The 20,802-nt window shown below is 42.5% G+C and overlaps 1 protein-coding gene across 1 annotated transcript; it reads right to left on the bottom strand.

Annotated features, from left to right (window-relative positions):
- Positions 1–4,898: 4,898 nt before the first annotated feature.
- Positions 4,899–13,474, bottom strand: rlim (ring finger protein, LIM domain interacting). Its single transcript, XM_036548009.1, has 4 exons — positions 13,363–13,474; positions 11,564–11,773; positions 8,586–8,684; positions 4,899–8,417 (listed from the first exon to the last, which is right to left on the bottom strand). Exons 2-4 carry the CDS (start codon positions 11,730–11,732, stop codon positions 6,763–6,765), a joined length of 1,923 nt encoding a protein of 640 aa, XP_036403902.1. The 5' UTR covers positions 11,733–11,773; positions 13,363–13,474; the 3' UTR covers positions 4,899–6,762.
- Positions 13,475–20,802: the final 7,328 nt, after the last annotated feature.

The following is a 20,802-nucleotide window of genomic DNA, read 5'->3' as shown; positions in this document are numbered from 1 at the left end:
AAACATACTCAGCAGTGTCAAGCACTCATTAAGATATGAAATTATTATCTGGTATTGGGAAAGCCTGTTGAGAATTTGGACGAGTTTGCACGCAAAGCGACAGTGCGCACAAATCACCTGTCCAAAATGACTTCATTTAACTGCGTATTTTAATCAATCAATTTACTTAGTACTGATATTATGTCCATGTTTGCTACTGATCCCTAGGAGGGAAATGAATGGAAAGAGGAAACTTGAACAGTGATTCAAGCATACAGTAAGTCCGTCCGAGCGCTGTTATGTTGTCTCAGCTACGAGATCATACAACTAGCCATAGGCTATAATAGGTTTCAAAGTACTTCCTACGTTACTTCTCTTAGCAATCACAATGTTGTGGTTTTGACCATTTTATTTAAGTTGTGCAGGCTAAATGGCTAGACAACATAATTAAACTGTCAATGTGCTTAGTAAAATAATTTGACTAACATGCGGGGAAACGTCTTTCGTTTGGAAGCCATGAAGCGATAGTATACCTAAAATCTAGGAACTTAGCTCGAAAGTTATTATTTTCGGACATTGCCAGCTAATCATATATTTGCATATATACTTATTTACTGCGTTACCTTACGATAAACTCCTCGCCATCGAAACACGGAACAGCCGAAACTCCTTAATGCCATTACAATTACTAATAACGCGTCCGTCGCCCTATTCAAGCTTTCACCTTCCTCGTCGACGGTGTTACTTCAGTCACAGCGACAGAAACGCTTATGCAGGAAATACCGTAATTCCCCTAATATTTTATAGCCTATGTTTTAAGTCTCATAGAAAATCACATACCCAGCTTGTAACGATAGAAGATTGTTTCCCTTTACGTTATTCGCACTAACGGGTCCCCAAATGCCCCATATGCATCATCTGTAACCCAACTAGGCGGTAGCTATTATTAGGCTACAGGACAAAGCACCATTATTATCGAGCTATTGTAACTGCTCAAATTTGATACACATACGCATCATAAATCACATTGTTTGCCCACCATAAAATAAAAATCTCAATATTCACCAGTATATCTGAGTCACGAAGCTTTTGTGTTTTTCATATTACAAGAAACAGTTCCACTACATAAACTTGAGTTGGAAACCCCCATATTGGATTTTCCTACTGAGATTTGCTTACCGGCTTACAGATTCGTCAATAATACTACATGAACAGTAGCGTCATACAAATGTCAGTTCAATTAGCTACTGTGCCATTGTACAATACGAAGCAACAACAAAGACAGTTAAACGGCATAACAGGAGCCAGCAAATATAGGGTTTAAACAGCAATCACAAAACTCACTCACCCAGAGCCTGGTAAGGTGTGATGTTAATGCTATGATAGGAGAGACCACTATAAGTCAAGGTCGGAAGTCCAAAGAGGTGGGTTTTACATTTACATTTACATTTATTTATTTAGCAGACGCTTTTATCCAAAGCGACTTACAAAAGTGCATACAGTAAGTTTTGTCTAGTTCAATTCAGCTGTTCCTGCATTTATACTATGAAGTGACAATGAAGAGGGGTGTGTTGTAGTTTTGATCCGTTTATAGCTAACGATTGGATGTCAGCTGTACGGTGTATCTGACTCTGATATGAAAAAGCACTCAGCCCATCTGCCAACAGGCTGAAACCTTAAAGGATGAGATGTCCAGCCATTTTCTTTCCAGCTGGTCGACAAAAATTGCAGTGATATATGTAGCCATCAGAGGGAGACAGACTACGTAACATCAGAAATGATTCTTAAAAATGGTACATTGTTTTACTGTAGCACCTTTGAAGAAAGTACTTTGACCAACGAAGTTTGAAAGGTCATCGATTCCCATTTCCACAATAGATTATGTCCATTACAGCTGTTATCATCATTCTAAGTGTTTTATCTGTGGATAGTGTAGAATGAATTTAACTATCCTTTGTACCCAAGCTGAAGACACACATATATTTCTTATAATGCTCATTAGTTACTATGACAACTAGTAAGTTCCTGGTTGTGAGCAGGGGAGAGACCAGAGGCTTGCTTTAGCTCCTTGTAAAATCTTGTAGAAATATACTTTGTAGCAGGGTCCAGAATAGGCTTGAACTAAATACAGATGAACAATGTTTTAGCATTACTAACACTTTAGCATGCCATGAATGAACAAACATGAACACAGGAAAGTGTAGTCCAAAAATGCCCACTTACACTGTTTATTGGACACATAAGAGTCCTCTGTGAATTAGTAACCTATATTCTACCCAGTGTATACATAAATTAATGATGAGATGGTGTTATTTCCACTCCACCCCACAAAAGAAAGAAAGGAGGTCCACAATACCAACCACTTACCAACCACCCTGTGGAATCCTTCATCTCTGTGACACATTCATGAAAGGGACAGAGTAAGGATATTCCTTGTACGGGGGCATCCTGAATGAATGTGTCTTGGGGACAGACTGGAGACTAGACAGCTGACAGCAAGGTAAAGGCTGTTACTGCAGTTACTGTGAAGCCTGTGCAATAAATGCTTTTTCGACCTCAAAGAACATACTTCCTAAAAATTGAGAGAAATGTTACTGTTACAAACACAACATGAAACTCTGGCTCTGTACACTGGCACTGGTTCTATGCGCTGGCTTTAATTTGCAAATGAAAAAGTAATCCCCAGGAACCACTGAGCCAGTTATTTCCATTCACTCTGGTCTAACTCCAGCGTGGGAGTTTGACACACAGACACACACACAGCCTTATCACACTCCATTCCTGCTCACAATAGAATCTTGCACTAAACATTATTTCATCCCCTGGCTTGCTCGTCTGGGCTGAGGTGAACTCCAATGCTTGGCTTGTTCATGGTTATTTTATTTCTTTTTTATATACACGATTATATACCATATCCTTGCCCTGTGATGGCAGACGTGACCTGAGTTGCCGCTGCTGTTTCCCAGCACTGGTGTCCAAGGTTTAGGGTGAAGAAGCGTGGACGGAGGATAATGGCAATTCACATATCCAACAGCACACAATGAGCCTCAGCACCCAAGTCCAAACTGAATCCTGCAAACTCAGATCTATCACCTCCCGCTTTAACCAAAGAGCATCTTTCACACATCCACTTCAAAAGTGAACACCTGAGCGTGTGAAATGTAATTGTTACGGCAGGTGAACTGGTCACAGCTCTCACAATGACACAGTCCCTTGATCCACACTTCCAAGAAGCAATGCGTAGGCAAGCGAGACGGAAGAGGAGAAACATGCGCCACATCCAGAACACCCCTCACTGCGGGTTTTAAGTCTCTTCACTGCTGTTTGTGAAGAGTCACGGTGAAGGTGAAAGTCAGTCTTTGTCTGCATTCAGGTTTCATTCAGACCCATCAATTTTCCATCATTCACTTCACTAATGCTTATTTCACCAGGGTCCTCCTCATGACCAACTTCAAACAGTGAGTCAATTTTCCAACAAGTCATCAGACTAGACAAAGGTTGCTGGTTTTGCACCCAAGGAACCCACTCAAAAATCAACGCTATGAATCAAAATCATTTCTTTCAGTTCATAACAGAAAGAAACAAGAATACAGCATCATTAAATTGAGAAAATACTAAATGCTGTAATAAATTTCAGACCTCATGTGAAGTGTATTAAGCAACTAAGGCAGAATACACTGGGAGGAAATGAATATTTGGATCGCCCCCTCATTTATCAATGAAACCCAGAGGTAAAATCAGGTGCTTGACGCTGAGCTGACAGAACAGGTGTACAGCACTCATCTGGAGCCTATGACCTGTAATCACATCAAACGGGAGGAAAGGACCTAAAGCACCCACGTGAGACAGTGTCTAGGTTTTCATTTGAACAAATTACCTGAACAGCACTCACAGTGACATGAGATGCAAAAAATAGGATGCGATGGGATTGCATTTTCAGGGTATTTTAAATAGACTGTTCAATACTTGAAGTACTGAGGTTAAAATGCATTACTCATACTCATTTCTTGAAACATGTTACACCACATCTACAACACTATTATAAATAAATTAATGATTCTGATTTTGTCCAGTCAAATCCTTAATTCAGTTAAAGCAAAAAAGATTTCTTAATGTCACATGTTCTCATTTACTGCTGGGTATGACGACAAATTTTTACATTACAAACAGTATACCAAAAGTCTAATATTTATTTCAGTGAACCACAACAGAAGAGAGCCGACTACAGACTGTCTTCTTTCTTTAGTGCTAAGGTTCCTCCAAAAGGCATAACATTGATTTAAAAAGCAACGGTTTATATAATTTTATAGTATCCAATTTCCAGTGAAGAGAGTACCACTAAATATAATGGACACAATGCGGAGGCAGGGAAGCTAAAATGACTAGGTAATACAACAGTTTCACTTAACTGTGAGAAATGGCATTATCAGGCCAGTGATTTCTTTTCAGCGCAATGTAACAGATGAATATTCCGTTCCATTTTTTCATGGCATATAATCCTTGAATTAAGAAAATAGAACTGTGATGTGCTACCACTGTAATTCACCAAGGGAGAGTTTCTCCTGAAAACCACATACAAATTCAATAAACTGCACCGGGCTTTAGAGGCAATGGAAAGATACCATTGCCAAAAAGTGGGAGTTTTTGGTGTAAGCCATGCTATTTCCATAAGAGTGACCTACATTGGTTTATATGCACTGCAAAATAACTTAACAGCCCACATAAATATATTCAAGTCACAATTACCAGGTTAGACAATTTTTAAGCATACAGTTTTTAAAACAATTCCAACAATTACAGAGCTTCAACAAGCTTAACTTTTACTTTAAGAAAAGGAAATGTGACCATTGGGCACACACATACACACACACTCAAAGTATTGCAAGGGAAAATTAAAAATTTGTAGATACCCTCCGATTTAATTTGCCTAAGTATCAATCCACAGAGTAATACAACAGTGCTTTTAAAACATACAGATCCTCTAGAAAACAAGTCTGAAAGGGAGTAAGTCTTCATTTATGTATGGATACCTAGTATGTACAATATTTTTAGAGGAAATATATAAGCATATAATAATTTTGCATTTAATTTTATCCGATACGTCTAACTATCGCACTGACAATCGAGAGGCAGAAAAAACTTTTCTGTAAGCTGTTACAAAAACACAGAGGGTCAGTGGCTTATCTGTTTCGCATTGTTGTGGTCATTCTAAAGAAATACAGACTTGGGAGCAAATGCAAATATTCTGACTTCAAATTGCTGACATTACATGGTCTTCAAACAATTATCATACAAACACACTCTGCTTGCATTTTCAGCTTCATATATATACTTAACTAATATGGAAAGGTTGTAACATTGACTTTTATCCTGAGAAAATGACCAGATGTAGTAGTTTAAGAGACTATTATGATATGAAATCACCTGACGCAGTAATTTTGGGGTACAAATACAACCCCCACTGGTGACAGGGAACATAAGGTTGCTCTGAGGTGATTACAGTACATTGTACTGACACTAATTTTTAAGAGAACAAGCCTTATAGTTAGCACAAGGCAAAGTAATTCCTGCCTCAAGCTGTTTGGCGGTTTATAAAGAAGAGATACTAATGTTCTTATTCCACCTGGAAATGGTGCATGCTGTTCGCTCGTTGCTAAGTTATACTTACAATATTCAAAATACATCGTCTGTTCATTCTGTCAGTAAGAATTCCTACCACAAAAAACTAAAGAGTTACAACAGTGTACAATGAAGAGGTAGGCCAGAAAGAGCAGGTATCTTAGTAGAGGGAGTATCTTCAATTGACATAGGTCTGCTTCAAAAAGAACCTCATCTTAAGTGGTGTGAAATGTAACATGTTTTCTGGATGCTCATGTTCTGCACATTTAGTCTGGAAAATGTACTGTCTACATTGTGATGAACTGTACACTGAAGAACTTACCTTCACAAAGGCAATCATGCATTTTACAGGTAGCTTGGTGAAGAAAATGATAAATATGTGCATAGTTACATGTAGTTATCACTGACCATTCTCCGATGTCAATTTGTTAAGATTCTGTTAAGACATTCAAATTACATTGCCAAATAAAGGGAGACAAATTTTCTTAAGGTAATAAACTCAAAGGCTTAATTCAAGCACCAGGAAATTCACTGCATTCACATTTTACATGCATTTGACCCCAAGTCTAAGTTCAGCTCATTACAACTCTGAATATTGGTGAAGTTACTTCAGTGATAGCATGAAAAACAGCTCGATCACTCTTCCATGTTGGACCTTACTGGTCAAAAATAAGTTAGCAAGGCTTTGACTCCCGACAGTCCAAACGCATATCAGTTTACCAAGTCCTTTAACATAGGTTTCACACTTTCTACTTGCTTTAAGTTGTCATTAAATCCATAAGGATAGTTCGAGTCAAGTTGGTTTTAGGTTTGTTTTTCCTTTTCCCAACAATGTCAGGGGCATATCTGAGTCCATCTTCCTCTCAACAAGCTAGAACGAAATAGTACATCTGCTGAGCTTCCTCAGATTTATAAAGGAAACACTATTGCCTAAGAGGTCAATGTGGCCCATCCATTCACCACCTCCTGCAGATCTTATAAAATGTATTGATGGCTTTAATACAAAGATGTGTAAAAGGGATAATGTCTAAATGGCTAAGACCTCAAAGTCACAAGGTACCAAATGAGATGCTGTGGTAAAACCAAAAATTAAAGGCATGAAGAGCTGGGTTTTGACCAGCCTCCCCCCACCCCAGCTCACACCCTCTCTTCCAATGCCACTGGTTAGACCACGCTTTCTCGATTGCTGGACACCAGCACAGCCCTACGGCAGATGGGGCAGGTAGAGTTCTCTGACAGCCAGCGGTCGATGCAGTGGACGTGGTACTCGTGGGAGCAGGGCAGCTTGCGCAGCTTGTTTCCCTGGGCGTACTCGGTGATGCACACGCTGCACGTCTTGAGGGCGTCGTTCTCCCCGAAATTGCGGGTAGAGAGGTTGTCGATCTGTTCTTTGGTGAGCCCCCGGGGCTGGTCGTCCTCGTCGTCGTTGAGCAGGAAGAAGTGCGCGAGCCGGAGGAAGGGCAGGGATCCGGGCTCCTCCAGGCCGATGGGGCCCCTGGGCCCCGGCCGCCCCTCCCTGCCGGCGGCTGTGGGGGGAGGCCTGGCCTCCCCACCCCTCTCCTCTGTCCGTGGTTCACCGCCGTCAGGGCTGGCCCCATCAGCGGCACCGGCCGATGTAGCGGCACTGGCGGCGGCGGCAGCAGCGGCGGCAGCGGCAGCAGCAGGATTGAGAAACGCCTCGCCGTGATCCGGTGCCGGATTTGCTCCCCGGTTGGAGTCGGAGGACTCGGAGTCCGAGTCCATGAAGTAGCTGAGCTCGCCGAAGCCGGTCATGATCTGCCGGATCATGGACTGCAGGGCCATGGAGGTGGCCTCGCTCAGCCCCGCGTCCGAGATGCGGCGGATGGGGATGCGGATGGTGCTGACGTAGGTGCGCACGCCAGCCCGCTCCGAGCGGGAGAAGGTCCGGCGGAAGCCGCCGCGCTCGCTCTCATACATGAAGGTGTTGTTAGAGGTCTGGGAGCGGGAGCGGGTCCGGCTGGCGATGCTGTCCCTCTGCCGGTACTCGCCCGGCCGCACCCTCCGCACCTGGAGGTCCAGCATGATGGTCGGGGGCCGGCGGCCGGCGGACCAGCCCTCCCCACCCGGGGGCTCCGCCTCCTGGGGGGCCGCGGTCGGCTCTGCCGTCGCCGCTCCGCCCAGCTGGACGTCGAACTCCGTGGGGCTCTGCCGGGACATGACGTGCTGACGAGTCCGGGAGCTGCCCTCCACCACGGCCTCGGGGAGGGGCTCTGGGCTGCGAGGCGGGGGCCGGTCCAGACTGAGTGGGGAGCGGCTCCTCTCGCTGCGGGCCCTTGTCCTGCGTTGCTCCGGGCTGCGGCTCCGGGCCCTTCTCTGGCCTCTTCGGGGCAGCTCCTCAGCCCTGGGGTCGGGGGGCGGCGGTGCCTGGTCCTGAGGGCTGGCAGGCCTAACCATGGGGGGAGTCTGAGGCGCGGGGGGCTCGGGCTCAGGCTCGGGTTCCACTATCACAGCCAGCTCCTCCACCACCGGTTCCTCCACCACCTCTGCAGTCTCCATGGCCGTTTCCGGCTCCGCAACAGGCCCCGCTGGCTCCTCCCCCTCCCCTTCCCCTTCCCCTTCCCCTTCCCCTTCCAGCTGCTCCCCCTCCTCAGGTCGAGCCTGCTGCTCGGAGATGTTGCGATTGACATTAATCTCCAGGCTAAAGCGGAAGTCACCGCTGTTGGGGTTGGTCCTGCTCACCGCCCTCCACGACTGGTTTCCTCGGTGACCGCTCCGTGTCGTGTTGCCAGTCCGTCTCACAGTGTTCAGCCAATCGAGAAGGGAGTCCCCGTTTGAACCCTCCTCTTGACTTTCTGGTCCTTTTAGACATAATGTACAGAAAAAAGTCTATGAATACCATAATAATGTAGGAGTTAGCCTGACCCATGTACCCTTTCAAAATCAAATGGTTGTATTTTAGTGTTTCATCTATTTCCAGAAATTATATGCACTAATCTGACTTGGCAGATATTAACAGATGAACATACCGCCCATTTCTTCACTTCTGTTTTCACCGCCATTCGGCTGCTCTGGCCCATCTTTTATTTGCTGAAGGCGACTCAGCAGTTCCTCCTCAGTTATCTCACCTAATAAAGAAAAAAACATTATGAGCGATGGTATTCCGGGCCTCCTTTTCATGAGAACAATAAGAACTCAATTTCCAAACGCCCAACAGAGCCTTCAATGAGAAAATAAAAATGAAGCAGGAGAAAAAGAAGTGTGTGTCAGGGGAGGTAGGAAATTACTCCAATAGAAAGATGAATTGGATGGTCCTGAGATTAATTTCCTAAAATCAGAAATAAACCAATTTAATAAGCATCTCTCCATGGAACATCATCTGGTAGACGCACAGTGCAAGAGAAATTTCACTCGCATGAGGGGTAAAAATATAAACCAGCTCTGCACTGGACACGTGCATTGAACACTGTGCTTTTTGAACAAAACGTTAATCAAGTTCCACCTATTACGATGGCTGCAGCTGACAGCAACAATGTCCAACTGAACACAACATAGTACAGTACACAGGGATAACAACAGAAACCTTCTTGTGCAGTAGATGCCCAGATAGCTGTAATCCTCCATGTATGACAGCAACAGGTACTGAAAGCTACCGCACTTACCAGGATTAGCACAGCACATTCAATGCCATCTCCTGGCAGGGCACTCGGCCAGTGGATGCTCCAAAATTACCTTCCTTTCCACTGTCCTGGGACAGAAATGGATCGGGCGTCTTCAAGGGTTCTTGGGCTTTCATTTGAGTACATATTCATTAATTCATTCATTTCTCCAGAAAACTCAAATCAGAAGCAGAGGGGCTTACCTACTCTTCAAAATATTCCGAAAGTAATTATGATAACAGTACTTCATTACAAATTCCATAAAAAAAGGTGAAAAATGTTGGTCTGTGCAGTGAAGGGTGTCAGTCCATTCAACTGTACAGACCACTGAGAGATAGTGCTTAGAACATCTTCATATCATCGGGGCTTTAGAGCAGAAGCCCCAGCTTTTTCGCAATCAAAATCAAGAGGGAAACCAGCTGCCCCGAATCCAAGCAGTTCTTTGTTGCCATATGCAGTGTGATTTGCAATTTCACCCTGCATGGCATGTGTTCTTGTTTTAATCTAGCCAAATTACTTTTAGCAAATTTTGAGCAAAAAATATTATGTGACGCTTGGTATGACGAAATTCTATTTAAATTTAACACTAGACTTTAAGCTCTAGATTTTCATTTAAGTTTAATAATACTTTTAAAAAATCTTTAAAAAGGGTATTGACACAGCTTCAAAGCTGTGCAATTTTGTAAAATAAACCTATGTTTATCACAAGGCACGGCATGTTAGTAAGTTACAAAAATACCAGGGGCTCAAGGCTAATTTATATTCAAAGATATGACATGGAAACAACAATTCTGCACAACAAAGCATTCTGAATGGTTTTCAATGGCTGCACAATTTATTTCACAATATACAAGATACTGGAAACTTCAGTAAATGCCACTCATTGCAATTATGCTGTTATTCTTTTTTTAAAACAAGTTGTGAACAAAGGAAATGAGGTGAAAAGTATAAAAGTCTACATGTTACTGAGCTGAACTTAATAGACTAACCCTGAATAAAACAGCTCAATACTTATTAGGGAGCAAACCATTAGCTACTGCTCCCAGTAATCTTACATCTTCAGCAAAGTATCAATTTAAATGTTACGTTGCTTACAACTGAAGCCAGTGGGCTAGCTACATAGCAGCAAACAATAGTCAGTTGTAAATTTGGTTTTATTGCAAAATTAGTCTAACTGGCAGTATGAAAGGTTTTGTGCTTCTACCTCTTTAAAAAATGCTGTTTGAGCACCAGGTAAATATCACACTGATCTTGATTAGTTCCAGTCTTCAAAATCAGCTACATTTGTCACGACTTCTTTTACTTTCTAATAAAATGCACATGAATCAACAGGCCCAGTATAACCACGGTTTCATACTTCTGTAAGGAAATTTCATACGCAAGTAAAACTCCATACCAAAAATTCCATACCAACTTTGGTAGCTTAGGTTAAAAATGTGGAATTCTTTGGTACTTCCATGGTGGAATGGAACATAAAAAATGTGCAAAATAAATAAAGTAAGTAAGTAAGCAAACAAGAGAGGCTTGCATCAATGGCCACCCTGGGATATCAGGCAAAGGAGCCCTGGGAAATCAAACCACCATGAAGGGTACACTCTCAAAGAGAGCAACAGAAAGTTAGTCAAAGTTCCTTTTTCTCAGTTGGGGCACCCTCAACTACCATTCTGAGGGAAAGTTCTTACAGCAAGTGACCAAAACGCTAATTGCAACACAGCCTTAGTATAGTCTTAAGACCTACAAAATACAAGCAGCTAATATGCTGGGCATTCCACTGCCTATACTGTCTACGATTCTAGGGAGAACCAAAGGCATTGCTTAACGAAAATGTATGCAATCAGGAAAGACACTGCGTCAATTACCACAGAGAAACTCAAAAATGACTAACATCACTCAAACATTATTTCATGTTAATTTAGCCAAGGACACTAAGTGAGCTATGACCAGTGCCACCCACAACCACTACATTCAAACAACTGACATGATTCGTGTTAATTTTACTTTATTTTATTTTGTCTTGTAATAAAATACTGGGCATTTTGTTCCTTGTTTGACAAACAGGGGTAAGGAAATTTTTCAATTAAGAGAAACACATTATATAATATACATATCCATTTTACCTCTCCCATGTGGAATTCTCATAAGAATCAAATGGTACTGGCCAACTGTACGCAAAGGCCACTGAACAATCTGCGGAGCATGTTCAGATGACAGCACCGGAAGTGTGTGCTCTTAGCTGTGTGAAAGCAGAGGTGTAAGGGATGTATGGAGACCGCAGTGGGGAAAAAAAACCTCCAGCTCAGCACCCCAACTGCACCCAGGGGAAGAATGAGAACCAGCGTGTCTCCTACCGGGAGTGCCGAGCAGGTTATTGTCTCTCATCAGCCGGTAGTCCTCTTCACTCAAGTTGTTGACAAACTGGTAGAAGGCCTCCTCTCTGTCCAGCCGGTCCAGCTGCCGCCTGCGCTGGGTGTCCGGCTGCTCGCTGCCGCCTTGCTTAGTGCTGTCCGAGTTCTCCATCGCAAAGCAGGGAGGGGTCGAGAGGAACAGACCAAGTCCAACTGAGGACCACAAGAAAAGAGAGGAGGATTTCAGTGATGATGTCTGTATCCTCAGGCACAGGGCCTTCCAGCTCAAATTTGGCCTGTAACTTGCCATGACTAGTCTAACACCTGGGGAAGAGGAACAATAGCTGCTTATTTGCAGACATGCAGTACAAGACAAAAGATCATTTTACTGGCTTTTTTCCCCTCTTTGGCATATTTACATGTACGGGGAGGATAAGCTATGAAATCATGTATACGCTTCTGAAGCATGCACAATTTATTCGTTATTGTTTAATCTGACATACTGCGCAACTAAACATGTTAAATGAAAACATCGAATTTAACAAAGTGTTCCTATCAGATGCACAACACAAGGTTAGCACGTTGCCTAAAGCGGATATTTATGAAATCTGGGGAAAATGTACACAAGGAAGTTCACGTGTAGCCACCTTACTTTTCAATGTAGTGTGTTCAACGGGCACAAACACCTACGCAGCTATATATCCAGAGAGACGGGTTTATACAATTAGTCAGCTAGACAGAAAAATTACAGAAGTCTATTTTATGGATTTTCAAATAGCTAACGCTACTCTACCGGAAGTTAATCTAAACCTACACGAAGGAAAAGATGTATATTATGTGGATATTCTCCTTGCGTCATCCGCACATCGGATGCTACGGACTTGATTAACTTGACCGAACGGCCATATTAAAAAGTCTACTAGAAATGAAGAAGGTAGCTAACTAGAAATGCTGAACTACCAGTTATAAACCAGCTAGACAGCTATTCAAACCGGACAAGTAGCACAGTGCCATACTCCAATTTCATTTCAGTCTTTGCTCGCGAGTTAACGTTAGCTAACGTTACCTATCCCCATCCAACCATGAACAGACAGAAACAAAATGGCATCATCTGCAGCTGATAGAGCAGGCTACCATAACCCACCAAATCAAAGTGTATCTACTGTTAGCTAGGAAGCTAAGTAGCTAAACGTTTTCCATTGTTATTGACAGGGACGCTTCATTTAAGGGAACAGCTAAGTAGCTTATTAGCTAGTAGGTCACTAACTAACGTTACAGCCATTTGTTTCAATTGGTCTCGGATGGAAACCAATGGCTCTCTAGCATATTCCTTGTGATGCAAAGTTAGCGTAGCTATCTAGCTACCAAGAAAGCTAACGTTATCAGCGGAGGCCCACTGTCTAAAGCAGTCAAAACTAACAGCTAACGTTACATTTTCCGGGTGTGTAATCCGCTCATGAAAAGGACGTGCCTCAATAACACCACCTAGCCACCCAACAAAGTGTTCTGGATCCCAACACAAAATAAACTTCAACGGTATGACAAACACAGCTAAAGAGAAACTAATTAACTATAAGGCCCTTCAACTTCTGATATTACGACGTAGCAAGCTAGCTAGCAGCTACTCAAATGCCTGCTAGCTAGCTAACTGAAAAAACAAACAAGGAGCTAGCTAGTCTAGCTCGTTAGCGGTCGCTGTTAGCCAGCTAATTAGCTAAAGGTTATTTTTCTTCACATGTAGAAATAAAAACGTAGGTAAATTCGAAATGAAGATATTCGATGTAAGCATGGGGCAGTGGTACCTGTTTCAATTCGTTGTTGGACGTTGTTATTTTCAGCTTTTGTTGTTTTTCTCTGCCGGGTTCGCTTTAGCTTGACTGGGTCTCAGGACGCCATTTTCTCACTGTAGCTCTAGCTAGAATCTTCCGGAAACTGGGGGAGCAGGAGTCGGAAATACTCCGCAGACAGATGTGTCACTGTGCTTTACAGTGCTTTTTAACTATAATGCCCTCGCGTGGTTGGAGGAAAGAATCATGCATTTTAACATGGTTTTTGGCTGCGTAAGAGATGCAGAACAAATAATTTTACCGTGAACAAAAAGCTGTTTCGCAGAACCGTGTTTGTCATTGTAAAACCCTGCAGTCCGTGGTGATTTCCTATAAACTGTTCTCATGTAGCTTACTTGTTGTGGCCTCTTCACGAAATTACAGCTAATGTAAGATGGTACCCCTTGTGTCTTGTAATAGCTTTTGGCTAATGTGAGCTAGGTTTTAAGATTTTTTTCACTGCAGTAGTATTGTCTGACACAATAAACCAACGAGACAGAAAATGTTTTGAGCATCTTGTATGGGCAATGTGGTGTAATAGTAAGGGAGCAGAGCAGGGCTAGTAACCTAAAGGTTGTCTGTCAGTTAATCAAATGAATTTATTGCTTCTGCTTGAAAATTTAGACAACATGGCACACCATGTTGTCTCTTTATGTAATTCTTTTCCAACTGATGTGCAAATTGTGTGGGCATGGCACTACACTGGGACACACCGGGAGGTGTCACTGCTACCGGAGTTAGTGACACAGCTTTCAGATTCTTCTTCAAATCCACCAAAATGCAAGATTCCATCCACACATTAGACATTAAACTGCTTATGGGGGAACTGTTTAACCTATACAAACAAGGATATCATAGGGATACCACTGTGAGGCTTAGAGGACAGTTAAAATGCTGGCTCCATGCATGAAAATGAACACTTTCAACTCAATTATAAAATAACTAAAAAAGAAGCCAGCAATGCAATTGTTTTCAACAGTGAGGAGGTCATTGGCCCAGTGGGATATGGGATTCTGGTTTTGGTCGGGTGCCTGTGTTGCTGCCATGTCCCACCATCTAAAAAACATTAATTTCAGCAGGATTTGATTGGCTGGTGTATTTTTAAGGTAAGGTCTGAATCGTGATGGGAGCCACAAAATAATCTCAATGCCAATTTCAACACTTCAAAGCGAAGCCATTTCCATCTAAAAGATTACCAATGCTTTGCATTATAATGTACGGTGGTCAAAAAAATGAAGTGCAGTCTTCGTAACAGCCAGTGTAGATGCATCATTACACAAATCTTCAATATGGTGCCTTCTCTACCTTGGTTATGATGTACATTTCCCTTGTTACTTGATCTGGAGTTCTTCTTTTCATATGTCAACCATGAGTGAGTGTACCCTTAACTCTGCAAAGATGGAAGAATTCCCAAGTAACGATTACCTGAAAATAGTAATCATAAAAAAAAAAAAAATGAATTTGGTTGCATAAGTGTTGATTGCCTAGAAAACACACCTCTGAGTGTCTTACAGATCGTATTTTATGTTTATAACCTTATGCTGTTTCACTGAAATTTAGCTGATTCCTCTGGATGTCTCATCCAATTCGCTATGTCCATTGCATACTATAAAGATCTGTGAATCTGTGCAGCAGTCCTGCTGTGACAATTGTTCTAGCTGTCTGGAAGGAACCCTGATTGAGGTGGCTTGGGAGTAGGCACACAACAGGTAAGGGGTCTGTGCATGCAGATATGTGTATGAGCAGAGGCAAAGGACAAGCAAGGAGAATCTATAGAGGCTTTGATTTTTACAGGGGGGGCTGCACTTCAGTGGAGTTTATCGACCTGGTTCTAAAGTACCTGAAGCCTTCCATGCTGGATGACTAACTTTCTACTATAGCTTCTCTTACAAGGGGATTACCTTAAGATGCTAGAAACCTGAAAGAAAACTTAAGATTTGAAACTTTACTAATGTCAGGGATCTCTACTTTGGTATGTTATTTCCTTCTTAATCATACTATCTTATTTTCCAGAAAGCCAGAGAGATTACATTTTTACATTTAGGACATTTGGCAGACTTATCCAAAGCGACTTACAAGTGAGGAACAGCAAGCAAGCTACAGTAGTGTATGAGACCTTTGAGTAAGCTTTAAGTGCATTCTAAACAACTAAACTCAGCTAAATAAGTCACAGAAGTAAACGAGGTGAAAACACAAGGATAGACAAGCAGAGGAGGCAAACATGTAGTGACAGGAGAAAGAAGTGCGAGGCAGTAAGTGCGCGGAGATGGAATTGTGTTAGAGTTGTTAGAAGTTGTTAGGAGAGGAGGTGATCTCAGAAGAGCTGGGTCTTCAAGAGGTTCTTGAAGATAGAGAGGGACGCCCCTGCTCTGATAGCATAAGGTAGCTTGTTCCACCAGTGGGGAACTACATATGAGAATAATCTGGACTGAGATTGCCTTGTGTGCAGGGATGGCAATGCTAGACGGTGTTCTTGGGAGGAACGTAACGGCCGAGAAGGAGAGTAAGCCTGTATGATTGAGCTCAGGTATGTCGGAGCAGACCCAGAGGTCACTGTGTAGGCAAGCATGAGAGACTTGAATTTGATACAGGCAGCCACGGGTAGCCAATGGAGCTCAATGAGCAATGGGGTGACATGGGCCCTGTTGGACTAATCGAAAACCAGATGCACCGCTGCGTTCTGGACCATTTGTAGTGGTTTCACCACACATGCTGGGAGGCCAGCTAGGAGGGCATTGCAATAGTCAAGGTGGGAGATAACCATGGCCTGTACCAGAAGCTGGGTAGCATATTGAGTCAGGTAGGGCTGGATTTTACAGATATTGTATAGTGCAAAGCGGCATGATCGAGAGACTGAGGCAACATAGTCCGAGAAGGACAATTGGTCATCAATCATGACGCCCAGGTTTCTTGAAACCTTAGAAGGTTTGAGAGTATTTGAGGCAAGCTTTAAATTGATGCTGTGATGCATGGATGGCTTGGCTGGGAAGACCAAGAGTTCCGTCAGCGAGGTTTAGCTGAAGGTGGTGTGCTTTCATCCATAGGGATATGTCTGCAAGACAGTCCGTGATCTGCACCAAGACTGTGGGGTTATCAGGCGGGAACGACAGATATAGCTGGGTATCATCTGCGTAGCTGTGATATGAAAAGTCATGCGAGCAGATAACCGGGCCCAGAGAGGTGGTATAGATTGAAAAGAGGAGGGGCCCCAGTACCGAGCCTTGAGGTACCCCTGTAGAGAGGCGATGGGATGAGGACGTCTGTCCTTGCCATGACATGTTAAACGAGCGCCCAGTGAGGCAGGATTCAAACCAAGACAATGCTTTGCCCAAGATGCCCATAGAGATGAAACTGATGTAAATAAAGGAATACTATTTGCACTGATTTACAAACAAGTTTGTTTACTGCTAGAAATACTGAATCATTAGCATACCAATGGGTTGGTTTATTTCAAATGCACTAAAGGATATAAAGCACTGGGCACAATGTGAACTGAGCAGTGAAGCAACAGTCATCCTCTATTTCATACAAATACTTTGAGGGAAAGCAGCACTCAGTGTCAGGTGTAGTTTCATCTGGTGTGAAAGGTGCTTTTGAAAGGCTTAGATTCTATTCATTTTTTCTTGTTGTTTTGCTCTGTCCATTATGCCAAATGTCCTTGCAAGACCTCAAATACAGTCAAGATACCAAAATGTGAAGGAATTACTTTATGATAGTTGCCCAGTTAAGGCTATTGTAATCATTTCAGTTTCTGAATTAAGTTGTGCATTGCCGATGTAACAGAAAACACCTACTTAACAGCACTGTTCTTGCTGTATGGGTGTATGGGGGTTTTGGATTGGAAAGACATGAACAGCACTGATTATTCCTTACTCTCTAGGGTTAATGGAGGACATCTGTTCTTTTTCATTTGGTCCCCAAGGCAAGTTGGTGGATTTTGTGACACCCTCCCCGAAAAAACAGACAATCTGTCAGTTTTAACTGTGGCGATCAACAGTGAGATATGAAAATAATGATTCAGGACAATTAAGTTACAGGGCGACAACGTGATCCCACATTGCAGAGAGAGCATGTGGAGCCGCCCTCAGTGCCAGCCGTGGATCATCGTGGGGTAAGTCACCGGGAACGGGATGCATTTCCTTCACATCAGTGTAAGGAAATCTGTCTCCCCGATTGCTATTTATGCATAAAACACGACCTTTGGTCAGCGCAGGTCAGTGCTGCCTGCCAGCTCAACTTTTCCTCACGATGCCTCCTAATGTGCCAAGAAAATGTCTTGAGGCATCACTGGTGTAAGTTCAGCTGTTCTCCAGATGGGCAGTATCTGAGTGGGGCGGGGCAGGGCATGGTGTGTGGGGGGGGGGGCTTTGCAGATGGAGTGGGGAGAGATCTGACAACACGCAGTTACTCTGCAGCATTGGTGTAAATAAAATCCCCCCTAGTGAGGAATCTAGGAATAAACCTCACATCTGCCACCTAGACGGACACATCAGTTCTAAGAGGTACGAGCTGACGCAAGGGTTTCAGACAAGGCACATTCTGGAATGGCCATCTCAGCTGTGGCTTGTGCAATCTATGGCAGGGGGCGGGTTAAGAGAGACAGCTGACAGCCTTTCACAGCCAGGAAATATTTTCTCTGGGTTTCAAAAAGTCATATTCAATAATAGTCAGCGCTGCCTTCCTCACTGCCCCCATTGTTCCACAGTGACTTTCTCCCTGCTAAATGATAGCCCAGCTTGGGTGACACTATATTCGGCATTCATGGTCTAACCTGCACATCCGCCCTAAAGTCACTTGAGCTGCACAATTCTGACATAAACAGACAAAGTGACATTCACAGCTATTATAAACTAGGTGTAGCTGGTGAACTTCAGCTTGGGAGCTGTGTAAGAGTGACAGGAAGGTGTATGGAGAGGGGGCAGTAGAGAGAGAACAAAGAAAGGTACAAGAGGTACAGGAGATGGAAAAAAGTAAGAGTGTAGTAGTGTAGCAGTGCAGTAATTACTACCTGAGATGAAATCCATTTGATACATATGTCCACTGAAATAAATAAATACATGTATTTGTAAGTCTTCATTTTGGTGGTGAAATGGGAAAATGCAAGCGCGAGAGCGTAATAGGGCAATAGTAAGCATATAAGTGCGAATAGAGTTTATAATAGCGCTAATATGCTTTATGTGGATCCACATGGATGAATCATAACTTACGTAATGTGCATCTAGTTGTTTTTTTTTTAGGCTGATTGGAAGAGGCAGCCCTATAAATGGTCCTGCCCCTTAATCACTCGCTGACTGAGGGAGTGACTAAAAGTAATGACAATACCTTATTTCACCACTAAAGGCCAGCAAAGTAGTCCCTAATCCATGTCTGTTCAGTTCTTCAAGGTTGTTTTTTCATATTCTCTTAACAGCAAGTTCAACTGATAGTATAGTTTTAGGGGCATTTGTAGGGTAAGCCATTGTCATGAAAAAACCAATTAATAAATGCAAAGCCAGCAATGTGAAGGGCACTGGTATACCTGAGCAGGGCCACGGGTAGTCCTCCCATGCTTAATCATGCTTGGGTAGACTGGGGATGCATTTTTTTCCTTTTGGTTCACCTTAGCTCATGGCCAGTCAAGTTTCATCTTCTACTGACTTCTGGGCAGGACACTTGATGGTATTTACCAGGCTGAGAGGCTGTTCCTGTGGGCTTGTACTGTAGGTTTGTCTGTTTCACCTGCCAAGGCCTCACATGGCTCGGGAGGGGTTGGGGCTGAGTGTTCATTGTGGTGGGTTTTCCAGATCGGTCCTCCCCCAACCTCCATTCTCACCCTGAATTTCTGCTGAATTGATTGCAAAGACCCGAATGAACATGGCTTATCTTTGTTGTCTCGTTATTTCAAAAGGCCATTTCAGTACACCTTGTCTGAACATTGAACAGCATTTCATTCATAAAAAATTCAACAGGAAAGTTCATGGGTATAAGAATATTATTTCAAGTCTACGAATTAGACTAATATACCAGAATCAGATATGTAATCAAAAAGGCCCCTGAAAAAATCCTTCTCAAAACTCACAAGAGCTATTGCTATTTTATCTGAATTTGCCTTGAACACCAGTTTATATAGACAAGAAAAATTTGTCAAACCCAAGTATTTTTTACTATTATGCTAATTCACTGCAAATCTATTCCAGTTGTCTGCAAGACCTCTGACAGACTCTACACAGGCCATATGGGTCTCCCTGGTGGACTTAGTATGGTGAGCCAACTCCAGGTTTCACAGTTTGATGCCAGGCCAGGTTTAAAAAAAAATCAGATCAAAAAGGCAATGTGATGAAACGAGCTTAGGGCCATACTATAGCAAATACATCTGCCCATGTGACAGATTTTTTGGCCCAAGAATGTACTTTTTCTCAATGGACTGAATTTCTGTTAACTGGAGCACCAGTTCTTGCTACTGGCAGATGGTCACCCTGCATCTGTAGATATCGAGATACACAGACATATTTACCATCCACAGTATAACTGACAAAAAAAAAAACAATGGGCTTTTTATCTATTCATGAGGCTAAATAGTGGAAAAACCTGATAAGTACCAGTGATTTGGGTGAGAATGCAGTACCAGAAAGTAGAAGCTTTGTCACCTGAGTGTCAGTAAGTATTTGAGGCCTTATGTTTGAATGGTGTATGCACATCTAGCTCCAAAGTGATACCTCCATTTTAAATAGACAGAGAAAAAATAGAGTAAAAAGAAAAAAGTACAGTAAAAAAGAAAAAAAACTACAAACTAGTCAAAAACTTTTAGCTGCCCTGTGAATAGTGTTATTGTGTAATTATGTATACACACGCACCATATATATACACTTGCAAAATAAAATCTGACCCTTCTGAAAACTGCATTCAAAAGCTTATTTTGATTTGTATATTTATTCCATAAACATTATTACAAAACTCAGCAAGTTACCAATATTACATTGTCACCATACAGGCTTGATCACAAATATTTAAAACCTTTGCAACAGTTACAACAAAAACAAAATAATACTAGAATAATTTACATGAAAATCTATAAAACAGCAAAGAGTTCACAAATTTGTATTATTTTTTCCTGTTTTTCTTTTTGTCAGCTTATTTTTTTTTTTACACAATAGCACTACACTCCCACAACAAGATCAGCCTTTTTACAAAACTCCCAACAAAATGTATAGATTTTTTCAATTTTTTGTCATTTGTATTTTGGTTTTTAAAACCAGAAAACTGTCATTATGCATCCTTTTCACTGCCTGCAGAGGCGCAAAAAAGGTTACCCACACACGCACACACACGCACACAGACACGCGCGCACACACACACGCACACACACAAATACTTCACAGCACTTTCTAAGAAAAATATACACATACAAAATATGTTACAAATTGGCACACTGAAAAA

Source organism: Megalops cyprinoides, chromosome 16 (assembly GCF_013368585.1).
Source record: "Megalops cyprinoides isolate fMegCyp1 chromosome 16, fMegCyp1.pri, whole genome shotgun sequence".
Classification (NCBI taxonomy): Eukaryota; Metazoa; Chordata; class Actinopteri; order Elopiformes; family Megalopidae; genus Megalops; species Megalops cyprinoides.
The sequence above is the reverse complement of the archived record's forward strand: the minus strand, read 5'-3'. Positions and strand labels throughout refer to the sequence as shown.

What these genes read in the sequence shown, in the direction of transcription:
- rlim (XM_036548009.1), bottom strand. Translation starts at nt 11,732, where the DNA reads ATGGAGAACTCGGACAGCACTAAGCAAGGCGGCAGCGAGCAGCCGGAC. An exon ending in TAACCTGCTCGGCACTCCCG is followed by an intron (nt 8,685 to 11,563) that starts GTAGGAGACACG and finishes TTTCTTTATTAG; the next exon opens with GTGAGATAACTGAGGAGGAA. An exon ending in CAGAAGTGAAGAAATGGGCG is followed by an intron (nt 8,418 to 8,585) that starts GTATGTTCATCT and finishes TATGTCTAAAAG; the next exon opens with GACCAGAAAGTCAAGAGGAG.